This window comes from Onychomys torridus, chromosome 10, assembly GCF_903995425.1.
Source record: "Onychomys torridus chromosome 10, mOncTor1.1, whole genome shotgun sequence".
Lineage (NCBI taxonomy): Eukaryota > Metazoa > Chordata > Mammalia > Rodentia > Cricetidae > Onychomys > Onychomys torridus.
Window position 1 is genome coordinate 42,959,956 of NC_050452.1, and position 24,618 is coordinate 42,984,573.

Below are 24,618 nucleotides of genomic sequence, written 5' to 3' on the forward strand. Positions count from 1 at the left end.
ACAAGCAAACCTTTCGGCTGTGCGTGCGGTTGATAAATTCTGTGGGAGCTCCCTAAGACCACGGAGCTCTCGACAGACCTGTTAAGAGCAAGCATTGACGCAGCAGGGAACACAGAAGTAGAGGCCACGCAAAGCCCTGCTCCCCACCCCAACCCCCTTAAAGAAACGATAGGCTCTGAAATGGATCACACGGGTCACACAGGCAAGAAATAATGGAGAAAGTTGCCAAGTCCCCTAGGTGTAGATGGCGGTAATACATTTCTGAAGCCAGTTTAACATCTAGGAAAAACAAGAACAAAGCCATGCGCTTGGCAACCCACGGATCCCAGACTCCGTCAGGGATGTGCCAACGGCAGCAGCACTGTTGGGTGAATCTGCGAGGATGGCTGGGTTCCTTGCCCCTTTCTCCAGGTGCCGGACGTTTAAAATCTAATCTGAGACCTAAAACTCGAAGACTGTCTTCCTCCAGAGTGTTCTAGGAATCCCACTGCAATCCAACTGCAAAGGCTTCTTTTTGAATCTGAGGCTCCTGTTAGTACAGGGGTTGACCAGGCACAGTGAGAAGTTGTGGTTGCCTTCTCTCCTGGGAATGCTGGTTTCCAAAGCTGTGCCTTGTAGAAAAATAAACCTCCCCCTCAAAGGGGAAAGGGGCTGGGATCTTTTTCATCTATTTTACACTACTTATTAATATTAAGAAAGGTTTGGGAATTTACAGGGTTAAGAAGAAAAGTCTAGCCTATGTTGTTCGACTTTTTTTTTTTTAACTTTAAGGTAAAAATTCTAAGTAGGCTTTCTAGAAATAGATAGAAACTCATACACTTTATAGTTAAAAAGCGGGGGGAGGGAGGACTTTATAGTTAAAAGGGGGAGGGCGAGGAGAGGGAAATTTTACCATTAAAATATCCAATCCATCCAGTTATTTTTAAGGCAGATTACAATTTCTACTAAGGCCTTTGGATGTATAAACGTCTCTGAGCTGAGTTTCTTACAGACCAAGCAGTCAGCAAGTTGTGGAGAGAGAGGAGGCCTCTGATTTTGCTGCCTGTGAGTTCTCAAGGGCAGAATTCTAGGCTGGCTACACAGTGGCTTCTGCAGGGGTGGGAAGAAGTAGCTGGCTTCTCCAAGGTGTGGGATTCAGCCCGCTCACTAGCTGATCATGGAGGGAATGGGAGGCCTCCACAGCTGCTTTCCTCAGCCTTGATTTTCTATCTCTGTTCCCACCTCGAAGCTCTGACTGACCCCAGCCCAAACACCACCAAAGGCCCCAAAATTAAGTGGACCTCACTTGCCTGCTCCCATAACAGGAAGTCCTATCCCTTCACCCTAGTTTTTTTTTTTTTAAGGAAATTCTAACAACTTGCCAAAAAAAGAAAAGAAAAAAGGAAAGAAAACAGCAAAAACATTTTTGTCATTTATTTAAAAAAAAAAAAAAAAAACGGAACTGAAAAAGTTGAAAATTGACAATAGAAAATGGGCTGAGTCCCGTTTAGAAAATGTCCTTCAGTTAGAAAATGTCCTTCAGTTCAGAGGCCAACTTCACATTTGAATGAAGAAGTGTGGGTCTGGGTGTGGGGTGGGGCAGAGACGGCGTGAGGCGTTCTGGAGAAATGAGCCTCCAGAATACTGTGACTTGGACTCCGCACCCATCCTCAGCACCAATGCTTATGTCCCAGGCTACTGGGACACAGGTTGCCGGCTGTAGAGCCCAAGACTCAGTTGGGCGCAAGGGAACATTTTTGAGGGATGGGGTTGACCTTCCTCTGGTGGCACCCGAAAATTGTTTCTGAGGCATAAGTTTGGAGTAAAAAATTTCAGAATAAAATGCCTCATGGTGCTCCCAAGATGCAGGCTCCTCTGGCAGAGGCATGTTGAGAGAAGAGGAATGTCCAGTGAAGCAAAGTGGGAGGAGGTGAAATTAACTTAAAGAGATACTCTTGACCCGCCAGAAGGTGGAGATTTTGCCATCTCTATGATAGGTCTACCCTGACTGCCGTGTTATCAGGACACATTGTGTTGTCACTGGACTGTATCTTAATGTGTCAATTGTTAATCACTGTAGTTTATGTCAGTAATTACCTTTTAAGAACTTGGAAAAAGCAGAGGGGAAAAAGTAAGAACTGTACACATCTCTAATTCAAAAATGAACTCATTGTCGTACCTTTGGTCTCGTTCCCCACGTGACTTCACGTCAACCGTGTCTGCTCTGAGCAGTTAATCTGGCACTTCGTATATTCTCAAATCGAACCTCTGGACAAGAAGTTCCTTGACCTCTTCTTGGTCCACAGGACAGTTTTATAAACACTGGAGAGGGGAGCCCTGAGCCCGGTCCCCTTAAACAGCCACTAAGCTTTGCTGTGGCCGAGGTTTCAGAGGCAAGTATGGGGAACATCTAAATTCCTTTGAACATAGCTTTCTTCCCTCCACCTTTTAGGCGTTCCCCAAGATCTGCTTTGGGCAAACTGCACGGCAGCTTTGCATCAGTTAAGAATAAATCATTCTATCACAATGTTGCTGCTCACCAGATCCCAGTAGTGTCATACCTGCCAATCTCACCCCCCCTCCTGTCAGGGATGTGAAATATTGCCACTGCAGAGTTTACCAGGAAGAACCGGGACTCAGGCTCAGAGACTGCTTAACTCCGTGAAGTCAGTCGAGCACAGGCTGAATTCCACTTTTGAGGCATGGAGGTTCTGTCTCCCAGATAACTAAATAGTTCTAGATTGCCCATCACAACTTGGGGATGGGATATGAATGCTTAGGGCTGAGAGTCTAAACTAGGATGACGTCTTCAACACAAACATAGGAAAAGCATGATGTGAAAACATTGTTTAAAGCCCTCCTCTGCATGAACACCATTATTGTGTCATCAGTAGAAATGACATCTCTGGGTTCTACACCCCGATTTAAACTCCTCTCTGCGACGTGGACACCTTGGCTAAGGAGAACAGGCAGCATTCAGTCTTCCGGGGATCTCTGTCAGGCCACACACTTTTGTGTAACAGATGTCGGGGATGAAATATTAAATCCTGTTCCTTAAAAGACCAATTGTTCAGACCTGAGAAGGATATTATTCTGAAAAACCCTTCTGCCTTGTGTATCTGATGCAGAATGATCTGCTTATGGGAAATCCAGCTGTGGGACAGAGTTTTCAGGTCATAGACGGGACAGTTAAGATTCTTCTCAAACTGGGATGTGAGGTGTCGAGTGGGGAAGAGACCCCTGTGTGGGAGGAAAAGCCAGTAGCAGGCAGAGGAACCCAGGTCCTGTTTTATACTCTTGACCCCTCACTATGCCATGGGACTTGAACAAAACCTCAATGTTTGGGTCTCAAGCATCCCACAGTTTGACTCCAACCTGGTAGGGACTTGGGTTTCTAAATCTATAATTAGTGGTTAGGATTTATTTTCTTAGTTCGGAAAAAAAAAATTGTGACTGTAGGAATGACTACTTCATTGTGTATGCTAAGCCCCAGTGCATTAGGGTTAAACTGCAAAACTCATGCCACCCCTTTCCTAATGCCATTAGTTCCATGGCTTCCTAATGCAGAGGGTACCAATGTCTAAACCTAAAGAGCGACTTGAGCCATGCCCAGCTATGAAGAATGCAAAGCAAAGCTGAAGCATCAGCTAAACGTTAGCACCATGTTGAAGTTGCTCCCTCCTCTGCCCTGCACGGGACACATTCTGCCTGGTGGCCCCACGTGCTCTGCTGTGGACTGGGCTCACTACACAGCTCACCGCGGCATCCGGTGCATGCCAATTAGTGGTAAGTAGTGGAAGCATGCAGTTTAGGCTAGTGATTAATGTAATCCTACGAATGTGATGCCACTTACTCTGCGTCATCTGACACAGGAGTTCTCGGACCGTATCTACAAGATCAAATAAAAAAATATTAGAGGGTTGGCAGAGAGTGGATGATGGGACCAACCTGAAAAAGCAAACTGTGGGAGAAATTGATTCATGTATACCAAACCTTCTTGGCTGGTCATGCTGAAAGAGAAATGTCATTACACCATTAGCAATATTCATTAGCTACTGAAAAACTAAAGCCTTGATATTTCCAAAGGGTTATGAAGTTTGTGTTAAAACCCAGAAGAGAAATCAAACAATCCCATGCTGCCCACAAAGAAAAACTCTGTCCAATGTAAACATAAAGAAGCTTAGGTATAACCCATGGTGCTTTGAAAAGGCAGCTTAAAACACAAGCACACTATGGTTGGCTGGTCACAAACAGTTAAACCGCTCATGCCTCTGTGTCGGTGGTAATGGACTGTAATGGGCATGCAACATACACGCACCCTCGCTCAGCTGACCTGATGTGTTAATGCATCTGCACAGACAACATCAAAGACTAGTTCTACAGTTTTCTAAGAGGAAAGCCGAACTTCAGCCAGAACCCCCAATCAGTACCTTCCATCTGCATTTGACAAAAACCACAATTCCTAGAAAACGGGTAGTCTTAATCAAAACCAGACTGAGGCTATCCCACAATGGAAAAGACCACAGATTTTCCTAATCTTTTCTATTCTTCTGATAATTTGTGTTTAGAAAGCTGTATCCTCTGTGATATGTTAAGTCTAAATGTATCCACACAGCGGCCAGGATTTAAAGAGGAGAACGTCACCATATGGAAGCACACATCTGAATGACAGCTCCCATGAACACACCCTTGAGCAAGGGTGAGAGGGGAAAGGCACCGTCCTTTTCTGTCCCTGAAAGGCTACTTCACTTCGGCATTCTGGATGTGGATAAAGAACTGGAGCTGTAAGAAGCACCTATCCTGCTTCTAGCTTTCCCGAAATCAAGGTATCCAAACTGTCAGCAAAACATTACCTTGTTCCATGATTAGTGTCCTATCAGGTAATTTCTGAAGGTTTCTTCTTGTACATTTCAAGAAATTACCCCACAATGTACACGTACACACACACACACACACACACACACTTCTTTCTTCAACTTTCATCATTCTAGAACATTCTAATCTATTGGTAATTATTATTTTGTTCACAGGAAAAGTAATCCACACGTGGGTAAGCCCCCAGATTTCTGTCGGAATGGCCACAAGAAAGCCGAGGAAAGGGCTGTGAGGCCCCACCTCTGCTGATGGAAGGCTCATTCTGTTCTCCAGGGGCACTTCCAGAGGGGGCTAGTTTAAGTAAGAATCGCAGCGTGCCCCAAATGCCACAACTGCAAAGCGCGTGATGAGGATCCTCCCCACCGGAGAGAAAGCATGAGCAGCATCCATCATAAGTTCTGGATACCTGGGTTTCAGGTAGTGAAAAGGTCTTAGAAGCCACATAGTCAAACGTGGAGCTTGCTAAACCATCTTTGAGAGAGAAGTTATTCTTGAGGGATGATTAATGGGGAACAGCTAACTAGCAGTTGTGTGATTTCCTGTCACTATTTGGACGTCTAATTCGTGTTAGATTGAAGTAGAGCAGAATTTGGACAGTGAACTTGTGCACACATAGCCTCACGCTAGCTAGCACTTCTACAGTGCTGGCTTCGGGATATATCTGAATTTCAACTGTTTCTTCACAGAACAATCAACAGCATTCATGAACATCTGTGCAGATAAACAGATTCCTACAGAATTCTAAGTCTCACTCTGCAAGAAGTTTCCTGATTGTCTTCCCTCAGCAGTGGCCAGAGGAGGCCCCTGAGGGGTATTTGGAGGCACTGGATGGAACAGGCACAGGCCCCAAAGATTGCCTCCTTTATAGCCCTTTTCTGTGTGCTCATGGATCTAAGGAATTTCCTCTGACCAATCTGTTCAAGGGCACACGTGTAAGTAAAACTGCCTTTGCTGGTAGGAAGATAATTAGCACTAGGGATTCAAGAGGTTTTTTCAGTTATCAAACAGCTATCTCTCTCTCTCTCTCTCTCTCTCTCTCTCTCTCTCTCTCTCTCTCTCTCTCTCTCGGTTCTTCAAAGAAGCAGAGCCAGTAGGAATGGAATGCGCAGCCCATCAGAAGAGTCAGTTAACCAAGTCCCAATCTGAGGGCAGGGGTATCGGGAAGGGTAACAGAAACAAGTCATATACTGACTGACGTCTTCTTACAACTCCTGGTTCTAACAAAGCCTCTCAGAGTCCACAAGGATCCAGTGGGAGGTCCCTGTATGTCAAACTAATTTGAAGCGAGGGCTGACAATGGCTTTTACCACTCACCGAGGAGGAACACTCAGCCTTCTGCATAGTAATTACTCAGTAAACCTTTGTCAAAGGGAAACACAAATTCTCAAGAGTGTGTGGGTTGGCTCGATGGAGAAGCATGGTATGGGCTGGGAGATGGCTCAGCAGGTAAAGGGGCTTGCCACCAAGCCTGATGACCCGAGGGTTTTGTTTGTTTGTTTGTTTGTTTTTGTTTTTAGTAACTCACATGGTAGAAGGAAAGATCCAACTCCTGCAGGCTGTTCTTTGACCCCTACTGGCATGTGGGCATTCTCATTCATTCATTCATTCATTCTTTCTTTCTCTCATACAAACACACTCCAAAATTTTTTAAAGACACCATAAAGTTCATGGGTCTCTCACTTACATTAACTACTCATCCTAATATGAACTACAAACGTGGCAGATAGACTGTGGTAGGAGTTCTCAGGCCTCTGTGACTCTTCCTGTGTCTTGTACAGGCAGTGTCTTGAAGTTCCCCTTCAAGGGGCTTCCCACTAAGAGCTAAGTTTAAATCTGGGTGCTCTAATTCTGGACTATGTCCTGAAGTTTGGTTTACCATCTGCAACAGAAATCCACCCTCTCCAAGGTCGTGTGTGAAAACCAGTGATGCACCCAGAATGCACCCAGTTCCCAGCCTGCAATCCCTGCCTCTTCTTTCCTCTCACTCTGGTTTGCTCTCCTGCAGCCCACAGATCCAGAATAAGCTGAGTGATCACTCAGCCCCCTCTGTCACAACTTAACCAGCCTCAAGCTGGGAAGCAAGTGGGACCCAAACACTTCGCTTTTCTCCCTGTCATGTTTCTTGTTTGTGATTTGAGAGAATATCCACTCAACCTACCTGTGATTTTTCAGAGGTGAGCTAGAGAGAGAACAGACAGACACTGAAGAGGGCATAACTTACTCCACATCGACGGTGTAAGGCACACCTACTGTACCTGCTCCCTTGACATTGATGGTGTAAGGCACACCTACTGTACCTGCTCCCTTGACATTGATGGTGTAAGGCACACCTACTGTCCCTGCTCCCTTGACATTGATGGTGTAAGGCACACCTACTGTACCTGCTCCCTTGACATTGATGGTGTAAGGCACACCTACTGTACCTGCTCCCTGGACATCATTGCACTCAGATTCTGCTATTGTTATTATCCGGAAGCATAGGAACTTTGGGTCAAATTCAGCTTAGAAAGATGGCTAGGATACTTCTTTTTAAAATTTGGATCAGTTAATGCTCTTCCTGGCCCCCACTGTGTCCTTGCCCCAGGGCCATCAAGGGCTTTTGAGAAGCAGAATGCCAGTACTTTCTGCTTCATACTGAGCTTAAGAGATAGCAAAGTACTTCTCTCTCGTTGCCCAGCATTGGGTAGGTATACCACACACACACACACACACACACACACACACACACACACACACACACACAGAGTTAATGACAATAGCAGCTTCCACACACAGGACCTTGGAGTCAGAAAGTGGGAAAGAAATCCTGCCACCAGATGGCAGTGAGGTTGGCTAATGCTGAAAACATTGCAAGTTTTATGAATGTTGTTTGTCTTCTTTGGCCTGAAATCCATAAAATCAAGTAGGTTGGAAAGAAGTCTGACCCTTTTGCCAAAGGCTCCTCCATGAGCCAGGAACAAACAAGAGTTCTTCACTTAGTCTGCCCACAAGACAAAGAGCAGAAAGAATGGTTAACGGGATACCCGCTTACATGCAAAAGAGAGACACACTGCATTGACTGGGCCAGTGTCAATCATTCCATTTCTTCTAGCTGAAGCAGGTGAGTGGCCTTGATACACCATGATGCATTAGTAATACACTCAAAGCATGTGGCAAGGCCCCGACTGGAGAAATCAAGTCCCAGGGCACAGGATAACCTGAGCTCTGATGGTTCCTGGGTATACCCTCAGCAGATTACGTATACAAAAGAAACTAGATCGGTTTGGATCTGGGGTGTCTGGGGAGCACCCCAGTTCTCCTGGTCATCATATCATCTTTTCATGAACCAGCCATCTTGCTCTGAGGGCCTTTTAGCCCACAGCCACACAGGAAGAAGCTGTTTTCTTCTCCGACTCGGCTTCTGTTCCCAATGGCTCCCACTGGGAGGCCAGAGAACATGCTTTAGGACATTTGGTCCAGCCAGTTAGAGTCCATTTACTGCTAAAGGAATTCAATAGTGTCACTTACTGACACTAATTAAGGCACAAGTACATGGAGATGGAGCAGCTGCAAAGGAAATCCCCCTTTTAATCCGGTGAGGCCTCTGTCGTGCAGTTGGTACTTGGGAAAGGTCTCCGGTCTACTTTTCATCATTGTTGAGGAGGGAATCAAGCCAGTCCCCACCACTTGCAAAGGCTAAAATCTCCATCCAGGCTGTGCTCCGGGAGCACAACTCCAATCCTAGTGCAGATGGGCACGTCCCTGTAAGTGACTTTACTACCCACTGATTCAGTCACCAAGGGCACACAGGGATGCTCAGCTCTTATCTAGGTACACAGCAGCCACACGCAGCAGAGGCAGCGGCGTAACACATAAGGCAGGCAGGAGGCTCACAGGGGTCCACTGCGCTCCTCCGGTCTTTCTGCTCTCTGCAGCATCTCAGACTCTTTTTGAATAACTTCTTCACTTTGTTCTCTGCCCTTCTGTGGCAGCTGCATGGGTGTAACTAGAGCCAAAGAGGACAGTTTCGTTATGGGAAGACGCATCACCAAAAGCCTGCTTGCCTGTCAGCCACCACCTCTGGGAGGCGGGATGTGCTGGGCCTCACCTTTCTCTGCCCTTGGGTTGTCGCTCTGAACGCAGACCTGCTCTTCCTGAGACTCCGGCACTGGCACCAGGCATGGGACCTTTTTGAGACAGTCATCTGTGCCATAACGCACTATCCTAATGTTAATCAAGTAGCATGGTGTCAGGAGACAAAAGGTAGAGGGTTATGATCAAAAGACTGTAACAGAGGTCCTCGGCTGTCATTCCACCGGCCGGTTAGTAAAGGTGACATAATCAGATTTAGAGCGTAGAGTGTGAGTTCTCCAAAGGCCTAAACCACACCAAGAGGGCCTGGTATGACCTACTCACTGCAGCACTGAGTAGTGGCCCATGAACACTTGAGGACCCAAAGCCACACTTCTCCTGCAGTTTCTCGCCCCATCCTTCTCTCAGACACAGGAAGCCTGAAGCCTCACCATGTGTTCCTGACATGTTTATGTGTACAGCTTTTCCTCTTTGGGGGTCAACCAGTCTGGAGCTCAAGAGATCGCCTACAGGTCATGGACCACCTCCCACCTCCTTTGGGTCTCAAGGACAAAGTCTTGGGAAGAATGTTATGTTTTCTTCCCCCATGAAGAACGTCACATGGTTCCTACCAAGTGGGTGGGATGGAGGTTCTAGGAGAAGCAGGAGAATGAGAAATGTTCTGGTCTGCCTGAGAGAAGGGAGATCAGATGACAGGCCTGAAATGCCAGAAGAGGGCTTCAGAGGGCCTCTGGGGAAGAGGTGAGTGCAATCTTGTTCTGGGTGTGATTTACTAGACATGTTGGAAACTTAAGGGAAAGAGAGCCCTTTTCCAAAACTGAGTGTCCAAAACTGAGTTCATGATGTTCACAAGTACCTTCTAACTGTGAGACGGGAGAGGGGGATGTTGTTACATGAGCCAGGTTTTATATATTCAGAAGATACACGGGCAGTTCCATTATGATATTCCATCTAATTATTTCAAGTCGTTCAACTAATAAAATGGCGCTCAATGGTTAGGCCCCAGAGGATGTCTGTGGAGATCATTGGCCCTCTCAGGTACTGGTTCCCATGACAACAGACTGGAAATAGACACCTGCCACTGAACCTCACGCACGTGTTTCCCCAACGATGGACCCCTAATACTGTTTTTCTGCTGTTCTGTGGAAGAGTCTATCAAATTTATGCCATCTTTGGGGGTTCCTGTAATGCATCTCATTAAACTCTTGGCATTTTGTTGTTGGACGGTTGGTTTTTGTTGAATTTATTTTTGTTTTGGGATTGGGTTTTTTTTTTAAATTTTTTGGTGCTGGGGATCTAGTACATGCTAGGCATATGCCCTACCACAGAGCTACATTGCCAGCCCCAGACAACTTTAAAAGCAGCATTTGACTCCCATGCAGACCTCCTTGCATAGGAGGAGGAAAAATACCTGCAGTCATTCTGTGGACTAAGCATTTGGTCTTCCTTTAAGCCAAAAGGAGCAGTAGAGGGAGGCAACCGAGAGAGAGTCTGGCTTCGGCTGCTGTGACCAACAACCTCTGCATTGTCCCTAGGCCCCGCCTTTCCAATGCTGAGCCGCTTCCAAGTCTGTTGGTCTATCTCTGTCACGGGCCCAAAATGCACAAACTTTTGCCTGGGGCTGGATGTTTTCTTATAGGCCCTTGCTTTTCGGCTGGCAAAGTCATCTCGGATGGCAGTCTCTGCGTTGATTTCCGGTGAGGGCTCAGGGGCACAGGTGTTCTGAGCATCTCCGTCCCTGGTCAGAACCAGAAGTCAGTTCCAGGGGATCCCAAGGCAAGTACAAATCAAGGTGAGGCCGGAAAGCCAAAACTAGATATATGAAGCACACTACCGTGGGCAGAACACAATGGCTTTCCCATCAACCTCTCAAATGAAGGGACGATCTCTGCTGGCCTTGGTAAATAGTGCTTTACGTTTCTGTTGCTTTCAAAGCATAAATTCTAGCACCACAACTGATAGCATAAGAGAACTGTAGGTGCAGTGCCATGGTTAGTTATTCAAAAATCAAGCTGAAATTCTTTACAGTAAGCAAGTCTAGGAGAATAAATAACCACCCTTAGAAAGTCAGCTGGATAAAGAGGATGTTTTCTGCTAACGTGGCTTTTAGTATCAATGCTTCCTCTCATGCAGAACGTGCTCACTTCCAGACATTTTGCATTGTGAGAGACACTCTTTCCAGCCATCAAAATAGAAAATGAAATCTGGATAATCACTCAGTTCTCTGCATCTTAAATCCTACCACTGTCGGGGTGTGTGTGTGTGTGTGTGTGTGTGTGTGTGTGTGTGTGTGTGTGTGAAACCATGACACACCTTGTTTTTCCTGATACTTTCAATCTCTCCCACGTCTCCAGGTCAGCTTCTGTAATACTGGAGAGTTTAATGAAGCTCGGAGCCTCATGGTGAGGGGTCTGTCTGCCCCGGATTCTCCTCTGAGCCAGGTCGTCCTTCTGAAGATCCGGGGCCCTCCTAAAATCCATTTCCACCGGTTCAGTCTCCTGAGTTCTCATGACACAGGCCACTACTGTGTTACCCTCTTTGGGCTGGTCCTGGTCTCTGTTGATTTGATTGGGGCCCCCACATCATCAGAAAAGCCAAGTTCAAGGAGGGGGAGCAGACAAACAGAATGTCAAGCATGGAAACTTAGAGGCTGAGGGCAGAATGCAACCACAGGAACATCCTTTTCCTCCTCAAAAACATAGGATTAATAGAGCTGTGAGCACCTTCATGGGATGGGACCTGGGGTCCTGCACATGCTAGGCAAGTGCTCTAATCCTGGGCTACATCTCCAGCCCTTTGTGCTACCCCTTTAGTACTATAATAAAGCAGATGTGTTTTCTTCCATCTGTGATAGTCTCTAGCTTGTCTAGGAAGGAAAGGCAGGGCTGGCTAAAGACTGCTGACGATGGTTATGAGATTTCAGTTTGGCAGAAATGATGCCCAATTCCTATGCTATTCAAGTCACTATAATGAATTCGAGTTTTCTGATTGAATCTCTCAGCCCTTTAGAATGCTTTTTGCTACATCAGTAAATGTCAGTAATGAGCTTGGCATGATCCAAACTCTAGGATTATTTTGGAGATAACTGGAACATGGTCCAGATGTGAACATCTCAACTGTAAACCCCCAATGGCCAGAGAGTAGAGTTAGGTTGATTCTGAACAGTGAGCCTCACCCTGTTTCACAGCATTAATCTGGGTTGGCTACTATAAGCACAAAAAGAGAGAATATACACTCTTTTCTCTGGGTAGTAACTACTGACCTTTCTGAATGCTGAACTGATATTCTCAATTGTTCTACTAAATTAAACTCGGGTTGACACATGGAATTTAAACTAAAGCTGTGTCAGCCATATTACCTCAACAGTCTATCACACTGGAACACAGTCTGTTGTGTGCACGTACCAAGCAGAGTGGTGCACATCTATCTGTAATCCTAGCATTTGGGAGATGGAGACAGGAGGAACAGGAGGTCAAGGCCAGCCTCAGCTTATACGTTCCAGGGCCAGACTGGGCTACACAAACCCCATGTCCACAGTAAAGCACAGCACACACAACAACAAGCACCGACTGTTGACCGAAAGTTCAGTAGTTTTGCTTATAGAGTGGCTTTCAATTCAGAAAGTGCAAGAGAAAGAATGATATTCTTAGCTCCACAGACTTCAACTCTCTAAAATGACGGGCAGAAAACAATACAATCTGAACTCTGATTTTGATATAAGGAAAACCCACAAGATGATACATTTTTCAGGGTGAAATTCTGCAAAGCAGACACTTTGACGGTTGGCCATGCTCTCTTTGTAGACAAATCACTGGCCAGAGCCCACATGATAACTTTCCTTCCTCAGTTCACTCCAACATGTACCAGCTGAGCACCTCTCATCTAAAATACTTTACATCAACAGTGCTTTGGATTCCAGATTTTTAAAATTTTTGGAATCTTTTGCAAATACACAATGAGGTATCGTGGGGGTAGGGCTCAAGTCTACATGAATTTCATTTATGGTTCATATACAATCCATGGACATGGCCCAAAGGTGATCTGTAGACAGTTTTTTTTTTTAGTGCACCTGCATTCTGACTGTGACCTGTCATGTGACGTCAGGTGTGGGATTTTCCACTTGTGGTATGTCAGTCTCTAAACATTTTTGGATTGGTGGCCATTTTGAACCAAGATGGTGGGAGAAAGATGGGAGAAGGAAATTCACTTGAGAATGACTTCTCCAACAGCACTCGTGGAAGTGTGTTATATGTCCAAGAAGGGGCATATGTGCGTGTGCGTGTGTGTGTGTGTGTGTGTGTGTGTGTGTGTGTGTGTGTGTGTGTGTGATTGGGCATGCATGCATGTGTACATATTTGATGTGTATGAATATATCTGCTCATGGGCCATGACAGGCATGTGCAGGTCAGTGGGCAACCTCAGATGGTGAGCCTCTCTTTCTCCTTTGTTTGAGACAGGCTCTCTTATTTACTGCTAGATGATAGGCTAGCTACCCTGCAAGCTTCTGACAATTCTCTTGTCTCTATCTCTCATTTCCTGGTATCTAGGAGTGTGCTAGATTACAGACACTTGTGCTACTGCTGGGAATTTATGTGGGTTCTGGGAATCTGAACTCCTGTCATTAGACTTGTATAAGAATCACTTTACCTACTGAGCCATCTACCCAGCTCTGCTTTGTTTCTTACGAGAAATATCCACCATTATTTGTCCAAGTGACGTTGCTTGTGTGAGAGAAGAAAGAACAAGCTTTGTTTTTCTCCTTCCATCTAAAAAGTTGCTAATACAAGAGGCTAATAGGAAGGTAACGACTATTTTCTGCCCCCTTTGAACAAAGTGGATCACCCTTGAGTATTGGCTGTTCTCTGAAAGGCAGTTGGGCATGTCTAGGTGGCCAATGATGCGAACTTATAGAACCAGAGGCTGAAAAGTGGGAATGGAGACTGTGTAGAGATCATCTGTGCTTAATTATGATCTTTCTCTCTCTCACACACACAGAATGCACACCTTTTACATTCCAGATTTTTCTTCACTGACAGTCCCTTTGAGACCTGTTTGCCGCCACCTGCCTTGTCTCCATCTTTGTTTGGGTAAGGTCCGTACAGGAGCTGATTAAGGGGCACTAGTGGCTTGCTCTGGTTCATCCTTGCCCTCCTTGCTGCAAAGTCATCTTTCTCAAGGTCAGGCAGTCGACATGCAACTTCGTCTTCTGACTCTGAGTCTCTGCCATGTTGGGTCAGGAAAGGGTTTTCCTTCCGAAGGATGATATCACGAGTAGCTTCATTCTCGTCACTCAATTGCTTTTGACTGACAGAGCAAAATCAAACGGAACTCCATATGTGATCAGACAAAAAAACTTTCAACTCCCCATCTCCAGGCAATGGCACTGTTATTGAAAAGTCCTCTCAATGCTGTTAGTTCAAAGGGCATCGCCTTATTATTTTAGTACAGAGCCGCAGCATTGTTAGGATAGGCTTACAATCTTGAATTCAGCCAGATACAAACACTAAAAAGTCATGGAATTTGCAGGACTCCATGAGCATCCATAAAAGCAAAATCCTAAATGGCTCGTAAAGTGACAATCCAAATTCTTTTTGTGAAATTGGGAAAAAACACAGGGGCTTATCACTGCCGCTTTTCTTTATGAGCACATTTGTCATGCACACAGTAGGCAGTCAGCTTGGTCTGGGCTGAGAGAGCAGAAGAATGAGCCCAAGAAATGAATCTGGAAGAAAACTCACGAATGAAGCCATGTGCTAGGATACAGGACATGTGTCCACTAGAAAGCCCAAGGAAGGTCTTTTGGCAACCAACTGAGCTGAACAGAGGCATATGGACTAGATCAGGATCACTCAGAGGATGACATATAAGCTGATCAAGCCCTGTATTCTCCCATCAGCACCTGCTTCCTCTCCTCCATCCCTCAGCGCTCCACCTCCCAGATCTGCTTCCTCCCTATTGGTGGAAGTGCAGTGCAGTACAGCATGGTAAAGGCATTCTGCCAAATGACTGCTACAGATGATTTCCATTTCCAAAGGAGTCTTGAAGGCCCCTTAAAACCAGCAGCTTTAAACTGCTAAAGGCAATTTGATAGTGATATGTCAGGCAGCAAGCCTTAGGACCTCTCTTATTTTTTCTTTTTTGTCCTGGGGCGGCAGGTAAGGCAGCAATTGTGTTTAGGCGGCATTGAAAGAAAATCCCATCCCTCCATCCCTTTCAAAGACCAGTTTCATTTTTAAATCACAACCTGTGCTGGAACCTTTATCCCCCAATCGTTTATTGTATTCTCAGTTCATAAAGACAACAAGCAAATAAAAATAATCCAATTTCTACAGAAGCATACCTACTTTGTATGGGCTTTTAGAAAAATGATTAAAAGTTCATGAGCTGAGGACCTAGCAGAAGAGCAAAATCATTTGATTTCTAAAAGAAAAAAAAGGGGGTACTTATTTTGTATGGGCTTTATGAAAGGTGATATAAAGTTTCCAAATGGAGTATATAGCTTAGTGGCAGAGCACTTGCCTAGCATGCACACAAACCCAAGTTCAATCAGTAGTACTACACCCCACCTTACCCCCACTCCCACTACCAAATGTGTTTAAGGTCAGGCAAGATGGCTCATTGTGTGAAGGAGCTTGTTGCCCAGTGTGACAGCTTTGTGATTCCTGGAACAATGTGGCAGGAGAACTGACTCCCATAAATTATTCTCTGACCTTCACTATGTACACTATAGCACAATGGCATGAACACAAACACATGCACGCACATGCTTGCGCACACACACACACACACACACTAAATGTTCAAAAAATTTGAAGACTACGTTCTTCATCATCAAATGACAAACTCATGTCAAGAAAGACACTCATGAAAGAGAGCCAGGAGGAATTAACCTGGCTGAGGATAGAAGTAGCAATCAGACCATCTACTCTGGTTGACCATTTGGTCCACTGTTATTCTGTACTATACTGCTTCAAAGAAGGTCATTACCATAGAATGACAGTAGATTTTTTTTTTTGAGATTTGAAAAATCAAAATATGCTTGGTTGTATTCACAACACCTTTTCAACATTAGCCATGTTCTCAATAAGATTCTAAAACACAGATGTGTGTACGATGTTTTACTTCTCAATAAATTTATTATTTATAGTATTGAATTGTGCCCTTAGAGTTGTACATTCAACTCTCAGTCTCCTGCCTAGTCCCTCCCTAAACTGTGTTCACTTTCCATCCCTGAATCTTTGGTTGACATGTTTGGCAGAGATCAACTTGGATTGGTCAATGATGGCTATGAAGAATAGTTAGTAGAAAATGTCAGACCACTGAATCTCTTCAGTCATTATGCAAAAGCAAGTTGATTATAATGATGCTGGCCAGTGGATAATGAGCATACACTATGTCTTACATAGTGATTCTAAAACTAAAACTGCATGGCCTATGGGATACATTTCTCCTCATTTTATCAAGTAGAAAGTAAGATTAGGCCAAGAAATTTGCACAAGGTCAAAGAGCTGGTGCATAAATTCGAATACAAATCAAGGCAGGCTGGGTCCAGAGGCCCTGCTCTAGGACAATGAATAGACCACTGTGCTACTGATTGGACAAACAACAATGCTAGGAACAGCTTTGAAAGCAGAGCACCGTATCAAAAAAAGGAGAAAAAAAGGGGGAGAAGCATTATCATTCCTATGAGAACAGGAAAAAGGGAAGTAATTTGGTCACTAAATAAAGGGATTTTTGTGAGTTGGGCTTAGAATAGAGTTGTAAATTGCACTGCACAGAACATGGGGATGGTCGATGACAGCAGAATGCTAACTAGTCACACCTCCTAACCTCGCTCAACGTTTATTATTTACAGCGCCCTCTCCATGGCAAGCACCTCACACAGTCCTGCACCCCTGTGTGGGGGCAGATCATCAGGATGAATCAAGTCTAAGACTAAAATTCTTTCGACTTTTTGACTGCGAGGCCTGGTCTTCCTCCCTGGAAGAATGTGTTAAAATAAAGAGTATGCATGTATGCACACGGCCCGGCCAATTTACAATGCCGATCCGAGCCGTGCGAATCTGGTACCTTATGCATCTTGCAGGCCCAGCTGGGCTGCAAATTCCCCTAGTTTTTCTTTCTAGGCTGACTGCCCGGTGTGGCAGGGCTTGTTTCAAGTGATCTCAATTTAGATATGTGCGCTTCGAAGAAGAGCCTGAATAAGTTTCTGTCAGTGGCCACTTTGAGATACTCTCAGCTCTGGAATATCTCTGCTCCAACTGGAAAACTGTTACTATGAGCAATTCTTGTTCATTGTATGAATTCTGTAAATTCAAAGCTTTGTGGCTGTCTCAGAGAAATGAAAAATGATGTAAATTATTGGCTGGCACTACTGACCACGAAATAAAAATGCATTGAAGGCAGATATGTAGAAGAATGGTCACAAGTATCTATGAACCAAAAATATTTCAATGACGTCTATTCTGTATTATTTAGTCCTTCAAGGCAGCCTATTGTTAAACTCTGATATAGTTTTAATTTTCAATAACTACCAGTCTGAGAAGCTGGTGCATAGACTGAGGACCAAGATAACCCTACAAACCAGGAATTATGATATCCACTTTGCAGAGAATATTAAAGTCTCTAGTTCAAGTTTTGCGAACTTAGTTAAGTAACTTTAACTAACCATAAGCATCAGTCAGACTGCTCAGACTTACATTTACTGATAGGTTTGGCAATTGTTGGGTGGACAGTGCTCACTAGAAGTAATATGGTCCATATGTATTTGCAATGCAGAAGTCTAGTGGGCCCCAAGGGCACAGGTCTGCAATCATGGCTACTTGGGAGGCTGAGTCAGGAAGATTACAAGTTCAAGACCTGGTTCAACTACAGAAAAATGCAGAGCCCAGCTTATGATCTGGCAACTCTGCCAGTCTCATCTAAAATCAAAACAAAACAAAGGAATGCTATCATGATAGAGAGATTATGGACCCAATGCATAGGGTAGGGCAGAGAAAATGCTTGTCTCAAAATTTCCAAGGTGTATATATTTCAAAGCATATGAGATAGTGATTAAAACTAAGGAATGGGCAAAGGAGGCTAGGAAGATAGCTCTGTAGGTGAGCCCTTGCTGTACAAGCATGAGGACCCGACTTCAAATTCACAGTACCCACTTAAAGGGGAGTGACTGTACTCATGATCTCAGGCTGGGGGAAGGGGCAAAGACAGTGGCATCACTGGGACCTTCTGGCCACCAGCCCAGCTCCAGATTCAATCAGAGACCCTGCTCCAAGGGCTAAGATAGAGACTGACAGAGCAACATACACGATGTCCTCCTCTGGCCTTTGCATGCTCAAGAGGACAAACGTGCACATGTAACACACACATACACAAAACACAAATAAACCAAGGAAGAGCTCACATTCTCTTTCACCCCTTTTACTTGGCAATGAGCAGACAGCTTGGCTTGGCAGGGAGTCTGTTCTATTCAAAGAAACTGGGCTCTCCAGAAAGGCCTGTTCGTTCTCTTGGGAATGTCATGGGCAACAGCAGAAACCTCCCTGTTACCCTGTCTCCAGGCACAGCAGACATATCCAGAGTCACAAAGGTCATGCCTGTGTCTGTCTGGTCCCTAGACTGGGGGATCTGTGCAGAAATCAGCAGGAAGCCAGCATCTGGTCCAGCGGGACATGGAAGAGTATGTGTCTGGCACTGGGCTACATCTGTTCTTCCTCCGAAGAGTTCTAAAATGTCTATTGTCCCTTGGAGGGCTGTCTCCCTCTGTCATTAATTACCATGTGGTTGAGAAGATTCACAGACTAGTGGAAAATACTGAGTGATGAAACACGTGCAAATAATTACAAGAGAAGTACGGTCACGTGAAACCTATAATTCAGTTAAAAAAAAATATACTTCTCCAATGGGAAACACCAAATAAGAGAACTCAAATCTCGATGGTATTTTAATTTAGGGGAAGTGAATCTTGGTTCTTATTTTACCCTCTTAAAAACTAATCTGGCTTCTTTGGCAGAATCTTAGGGAGAGGAGTAATTAAGTTAACATGATCATAAAATAAAACAGAAGAAAAAGCAGTTTATGTGCTATTTTTTTAAACTTTGATGGAAATTCTAATAAATATTAACTGCCACATGTCTATTGAGAAGTCTTATTTTCTGTTCCTTGATGCTCGGGTACCTCCTGATTCACTTTCTCACAAGCAGGATGGGTCCTATTGGCTTCCAACCTCATGGGGAAATGGAATGACATGCACCTTTGCTCTGTGTATATATTGGCTTAAAAGCAATGCAAAGATGTATGCGAGGATCCGTGGGAAGGAAATAGAAAAGAGGCGTGGCTATAAAGGTGTCCCCCACCCTCCTGTGTATGTTGCTTTCTTGTACAGCATATGCCTGACAAACAGTCTTTCCCAACTGAGCAACAGCCCTCAAGAATTATCTTTAGCTTCTTGCTGGGTCCAAAAATGTGATGGCCAGAATCCATCTGGATGTCAAAACAAGAGACTTGAGGTCAAATGCTCTGAGAGACATTGGCAGAGCTCAATGATTTATAGTCTTATGTTTCCCCACACTGAGACTCCTCACCACCCCCCCACTCCGGTCATGATTTGCAGTTCATTCTAGTCAAGCAACTTTTTGCCACATTAAAAGCAGGATTCCAAGTGCATGGATAAACTGAGAATGACTTCCAACTCTACTGTGCCTTGTATAAGGTTAAGTGACAAAAACGTAGGCATGCTGGGCTGGTGGCATGGTGTATGTGGCTTTAGGAGTGAGCTAGCAGCTGGAGGACTATCTACCAAATGAACTCTTGGGGACTGAAGCGGATGAACAGTGCTTCTCTAGGGGACATTCTCCAGGAATATTCATAGCTGCCCCGACACCATTGTAAATGCTGTGTGTGAGGTCTGAGGTGGGGTGACGTTACAAGCTGCAGACTTCTGCTTCAGAGTTAACTCGGATGACACAGGTAAGAAGAAAACCATGTATCCCCAAACAAGCGTGGAAGCATAAATGACCACCTAAATACAGGATCTCCCACCAGAATCACATTTCAAACCACAACTCTATGTTTGTATGCTGAATGAGAATCGTTATCAAAGAACTCAATGTTTTATTATAAAATAGGCTTTCCACCGAGTGGCGCAGGTCACTCATGGGACTCCCAAGTATACAACTGTGCTCTCTGTCATCTTATTCCTGTGTGTGCCCAGGAAGCACCCTGCCTTTCCTTGCTCACCCTCTACTGCTCTTTCAAAGACTCCATAGACAATGGTTTGCTTGATGAATTTTAGCTAAAAGACTTCACAGACATGGTAAAAATAAGGTATATGCATCCGAGATGTAGAAACTTGATTTTGCAGGTTTGTGCCCTTATCTGTATAACTTAGTAATACTCTGATCGTGTTCTAAGATTAAAGAGGGGAGTCGGGCAAGTTTGAAAAATGGTGCAGGGTGAGGGGATGGTATTCAGTTTTTAGCTTGGTCTCTGGGATAGGCAGATGTTTAGGAGAGACAGGGAAAGTTTATTTCCAACACAGCCAAAGAATATTTGAATATTCAGAAGATACAGTGTGACATTACTCTTCATTATTCCAGAGACCCGCTTATAACAAAGTTTACATCAAAATTTCTAGAAATGTATACATGTTTAAGGTAGGAAGATTAACTGAGGGATACTACAAACAGGGAAGGATATATTCTTTTTGGGTGTTTAAAAAAAATCAACACAAAGCTATCTTACAATTAAATCTATAAAAGCCAACACTGAATATTTCAAACGAGAACCAGACCATAGAAATAACCACACAGGGAGCATACAGAGAAATACATGTGTGGGTGACTCGGGCAGCCAGGCCAGCTCCAGCCAGCTCTATAGGTCACTTACCATCTTTGCTATGTTTTGAAGGTGAACTGTCACCAGAACCCCCACCAGCTTATGTGTTTGTTGACCTGATTTCTAGACGGTGACACTGTTTTGGGAGATGGGACACGGGATCTGACTGGCAGAGGTGCGTCACTGGGAACAAGCCTTTGGGGGTGGGTGGGGGAGGGGTTGTAGCCTGACCTTATTGATCCCATTCTCTACTGCCTGCTGCAATAAATCCAGCTGCCTCACGCTCCCATCAATATGACCATGCTGCTTCTACCTCCACACTTTCCCTGACACAATGGACTAATATATCCCCTGAGACCATGGACAAAAATAAATCCCTCTTCCCTGAAGTGGCTTAGGACAGGCACTTTTTTTCACAGCACTAAGAAAAGTAATATAATCACCCATCCTTTGTTTCTCCTTTTGAAAAAAGTGAGTGTATAAGTGACTTTTTTAAAATGAAAAGAAATTTCAAGTGTCAAATTTCTCAGAGCATCCATTTGTTACATAAGCATTGATTACAAGATTATTTATGAGGATCACTGTGGTTCTTATAAAAAACAACAACAACAACAAAAAAAACCCAAGCTTTTTGACCCCACCCCACCCCTGTAGAATTCCATGGCTTTGATTATTAAAACACTTCATCCCATCTATCCTGCAAAGCCATTAGCACTGTCCACTAATGCCTTTAGCTGCAATGACATCACTGTTCTGTTCTTAGCTTCTGAATCACCATGCTTTAGACAATACATCGACGCATCCAGTCCTTACTACTCCTTAAAAGAATGCATATTTTTGCAAGTCAGTTATTCTCCGTGAATAGACTGCCCCTATTTCAAGACACTGAACATAGTCTAATGATGGGTTGGTCACATGAGGTAATGAGCCATTTAGGTGTAGTATGAAAGTTAACAAGACACAGGCAATAGGAAAATAAAAATGTTATTGCTAGGCAAACCCTGCAGCCCATAATAACTGACCACAGGGATGGTGTCTAATGAAGCACAGAGGAGCTCACACTTTATCTCTACTTTTAACTAGCCAAGGACTTAGCAGAGACATGCCCCAAGGCAGAATATCTATTTCTATTTGTCCAGAGCAGGAAAGAGTAATGCAATGGACATGTAGCAACTAGGGAAACAAGATGAGAAGTCCAACTTGCTAGACGGAGTCCAAACCTGCGGGCATGCAGAAGGCCAGCCAGGCCAGCCCTCAGCTGGCAGAGCTAACCTGGCAAAGCGCTGTGCCGCAGGCATGACCTTGATCCCAGCTTGCTCCAGCTTTCTGCGCTTTTGGCTTTCCACAGCATCTCTGTCTTCAGGAACGGTAATCGGTACCACAGCAACATCCTCAGGAGACTGCTCCTCACCATGGCTGGGAGGAGGTTCTAACCCACCGTGAGGCCACCCATCCAGGCCCGTCTGGCTGCTGGGGTCATCTTCACCAGGAGACCCTGCTTCACTTCCCTCCTCCTCTATTGTTTCAGGATAACTAGTGAGTTGGACAACATGGTTTACTAAGCTAATAGACAGGTCAGGGAACAGACTGGACATCGCTTCCAAGACATTCTGATATCACTTTTAACTAAAAAAAAAATTAACAATCACAGCCCAGAATGTGATCCTGCTAATGTGAGGCCAACTTAGCGTAGCTAATTAATACAATGCATTTCTCCTCACAGTGAGCAAGGACTCTTGTAAACTTGATACTAAAAGCAAAAAAATTTTTCTGCTGGAAAGGTAAATTCATGTTTTGATCAATAAGCAAAATTTTTAACTAAACATTTCCTCAGTGGAAAAATCATAGATGATAAAAATGAGATATTAAAGTCCTTATAAGGTTACTAAAGACAGGGACTGTTTCTGACTGTTTGACTATTGGGTCCCCAAATCCTAAAAGACTGCACCCAGCACACAATCGATACTCAGCACTTAACAAATACTTGCAGAATAAATATGTACCTTAATACAGAGATTAAGGAAAGAGTTTCCTTCTCTAAAACAAATGTAAAACATGTCTTCTATTTATTCTGACCCTTGTCTACACTTGATCTTCAAGCCCCTGTCGGTGATACTCTCTCGTCTTTGCTTACTCTACACAAGTGCATCTTTTGTGTACAGTCTTTGTACCTCCACTGTAACAGGCTCAGAAATTGGGCAGCCTCCACAATAGGACACACATGACATATGTGTTTTCCACGTTCTGTCAACAGAGCATCCGCTCCTCAGCAGAAGTATTTCTTGGGTACTTACTGCATGCCAGGCATGGTGCAAGAAATTGGTATTCTATGACAAGCTCTCTGGGATGCACTGGCCACTTACTTTCCTCCAAAATGGTGCACTGAAGTACTGAAACCTCATTCCTACCTGAAGGGCCTTTCCCCGCCCAGGGGGGAGGTAGCTGTGCTCCAGCTCTTCCTGTACTCCTCCCGCTCCACCTTCTTCTTCCTCAGAGGCGCCGGGACATAGGCGGTCTGGTTGCTTTTGTTGGGGAGGTACTGGTTAAAAGGCACTGCAGACTTCGGCTCGCCATGGGAAGTCCGTCGTGCAGACATATCATCTTTCTTTACATCCGGCAATTTCCGGTGCGGCAAGTCGGGTTCAGAGTCGCTTCCTCTTCCTGGCAAAGAAAGGATAAAGGCTGAGAAAGTGTGTTGGGCTAGCAGAGACACGCAGTGGCGCAGTGGCACCTCTAATACAATCAAGGGTAACTCTTGTGTGTTCTGGAATTCATACCTTGAGCTAGTAACTCTGGAAAGAGGCCTCAATTTCAGTGAAGAAAAAACAAAAAACTACACACATGTTTTTTAATGGTGGTGGTAGTTTTTGTTGCTCTCTCTTTTTTTTTGATAGAGATAAGCTTAAGTGTGTCTGGAATTACAGTAAACGACACAGTTGTGTGGACTTGTTTGCTTGCCAAGCTTTGTGCTTTGGCCACTCTCAAAAGAAAAATCTCATCAGTTCTCCAATGGGGTTTTTTACTGATGTCTAGCCAGAGCCTAATGTGCTAGACATTGTGACAAGTATGTATTAGAAATGATTTGTCTTTATCTATCTTTTACCCTGCTTCAGAACTTGGAGATGTAAATTATCTAGTAGCAAAGCCAGATAAGGATGGCAGAGCTTAGAAAAGTGACCAGTTGGACTTCACTGAGGGTTTGCCTTCTAAGAGGTTACGCCTTCTTCTGCACACGTTTTCCAGTTCCCTGAGCCTGGGAGAATCTTCTTCCTACTGTGGCTACCAACGCATGATCATGCCTTCTCTCCCCATACATAGTTCTTTCTCCCTTTGTTTTAAAAACCAGAGCCGTCTAGTATACAGCTTCTAAGGCATGCCATTGTAGCCAATGGGCATCTCACACTCAGATGGAGACATGAATTAGTTTGGCTGAAAAAGTGTTTTGTTTTGAATGCAAAGGAATCCAGCTCTGCCAACACCAGCCTTGCTCCTAGAGTACAGCCCCAGTAACTGTAATATATACTTTTTGAAAAGCCCAAGTCTCATGTTGTTACATTTCTAAGGCCTATTAGAATGAAGACAAACACAATCATATGAGTAGCTGGTTGAAAACTCTTAATCAATGAATGAGAGCATGACATCATTCTGACTCTGTGGATAACAAAGACCTGTATGCTTAGGAAGAGAGCCAAGAGCTGGAACAAGGCAGAGGGGGTAGTATGTAAGGTTAGAGCCACTCCATCTCCAGCTCTGTTATTCATTAGTCTTGTTAACCCGACTACTAATCTGTAAAGTGAGAGTAACAATGCCATCTGCTTTATGAGACTACTGGAAAGGTTGAATCCACCCACTACTATT

The 24,618-nt window shown here is 44.4% G+C and overlaps 1 protein-coding gene across 13 annotated transcripts in view; it reads right to left on the reverse strand.

The window, feature by feature from the left end:
• The window catches only part of Limch1 (LIM and calponin homology domains 1), a 316,282-nt gene that overhangs the window by 51,166 nt on the left and 240,498 nt on the right, over positions 1-24,618 (reverse strand). For all 13 annotated transcript variants that reach the window (XM_036200115.1, XM_036200124.1, XM_036200125.1 and 10 more), the window contains 2 exons: positions 23,169-23,421; positions 3,833-3,868 (listed from right to left, as the gene is read on the reverse strand). In XM_036200115.1, coding sequence (XP_036056008.1) covers positions 3,833-3,868; positions 23,169-23,421 — 289 coding nt within the window. The remainder of the gene's footprint in view (positions 1-3,832; positions 3,869-23,168; positions 23,422-24,618) is intronic.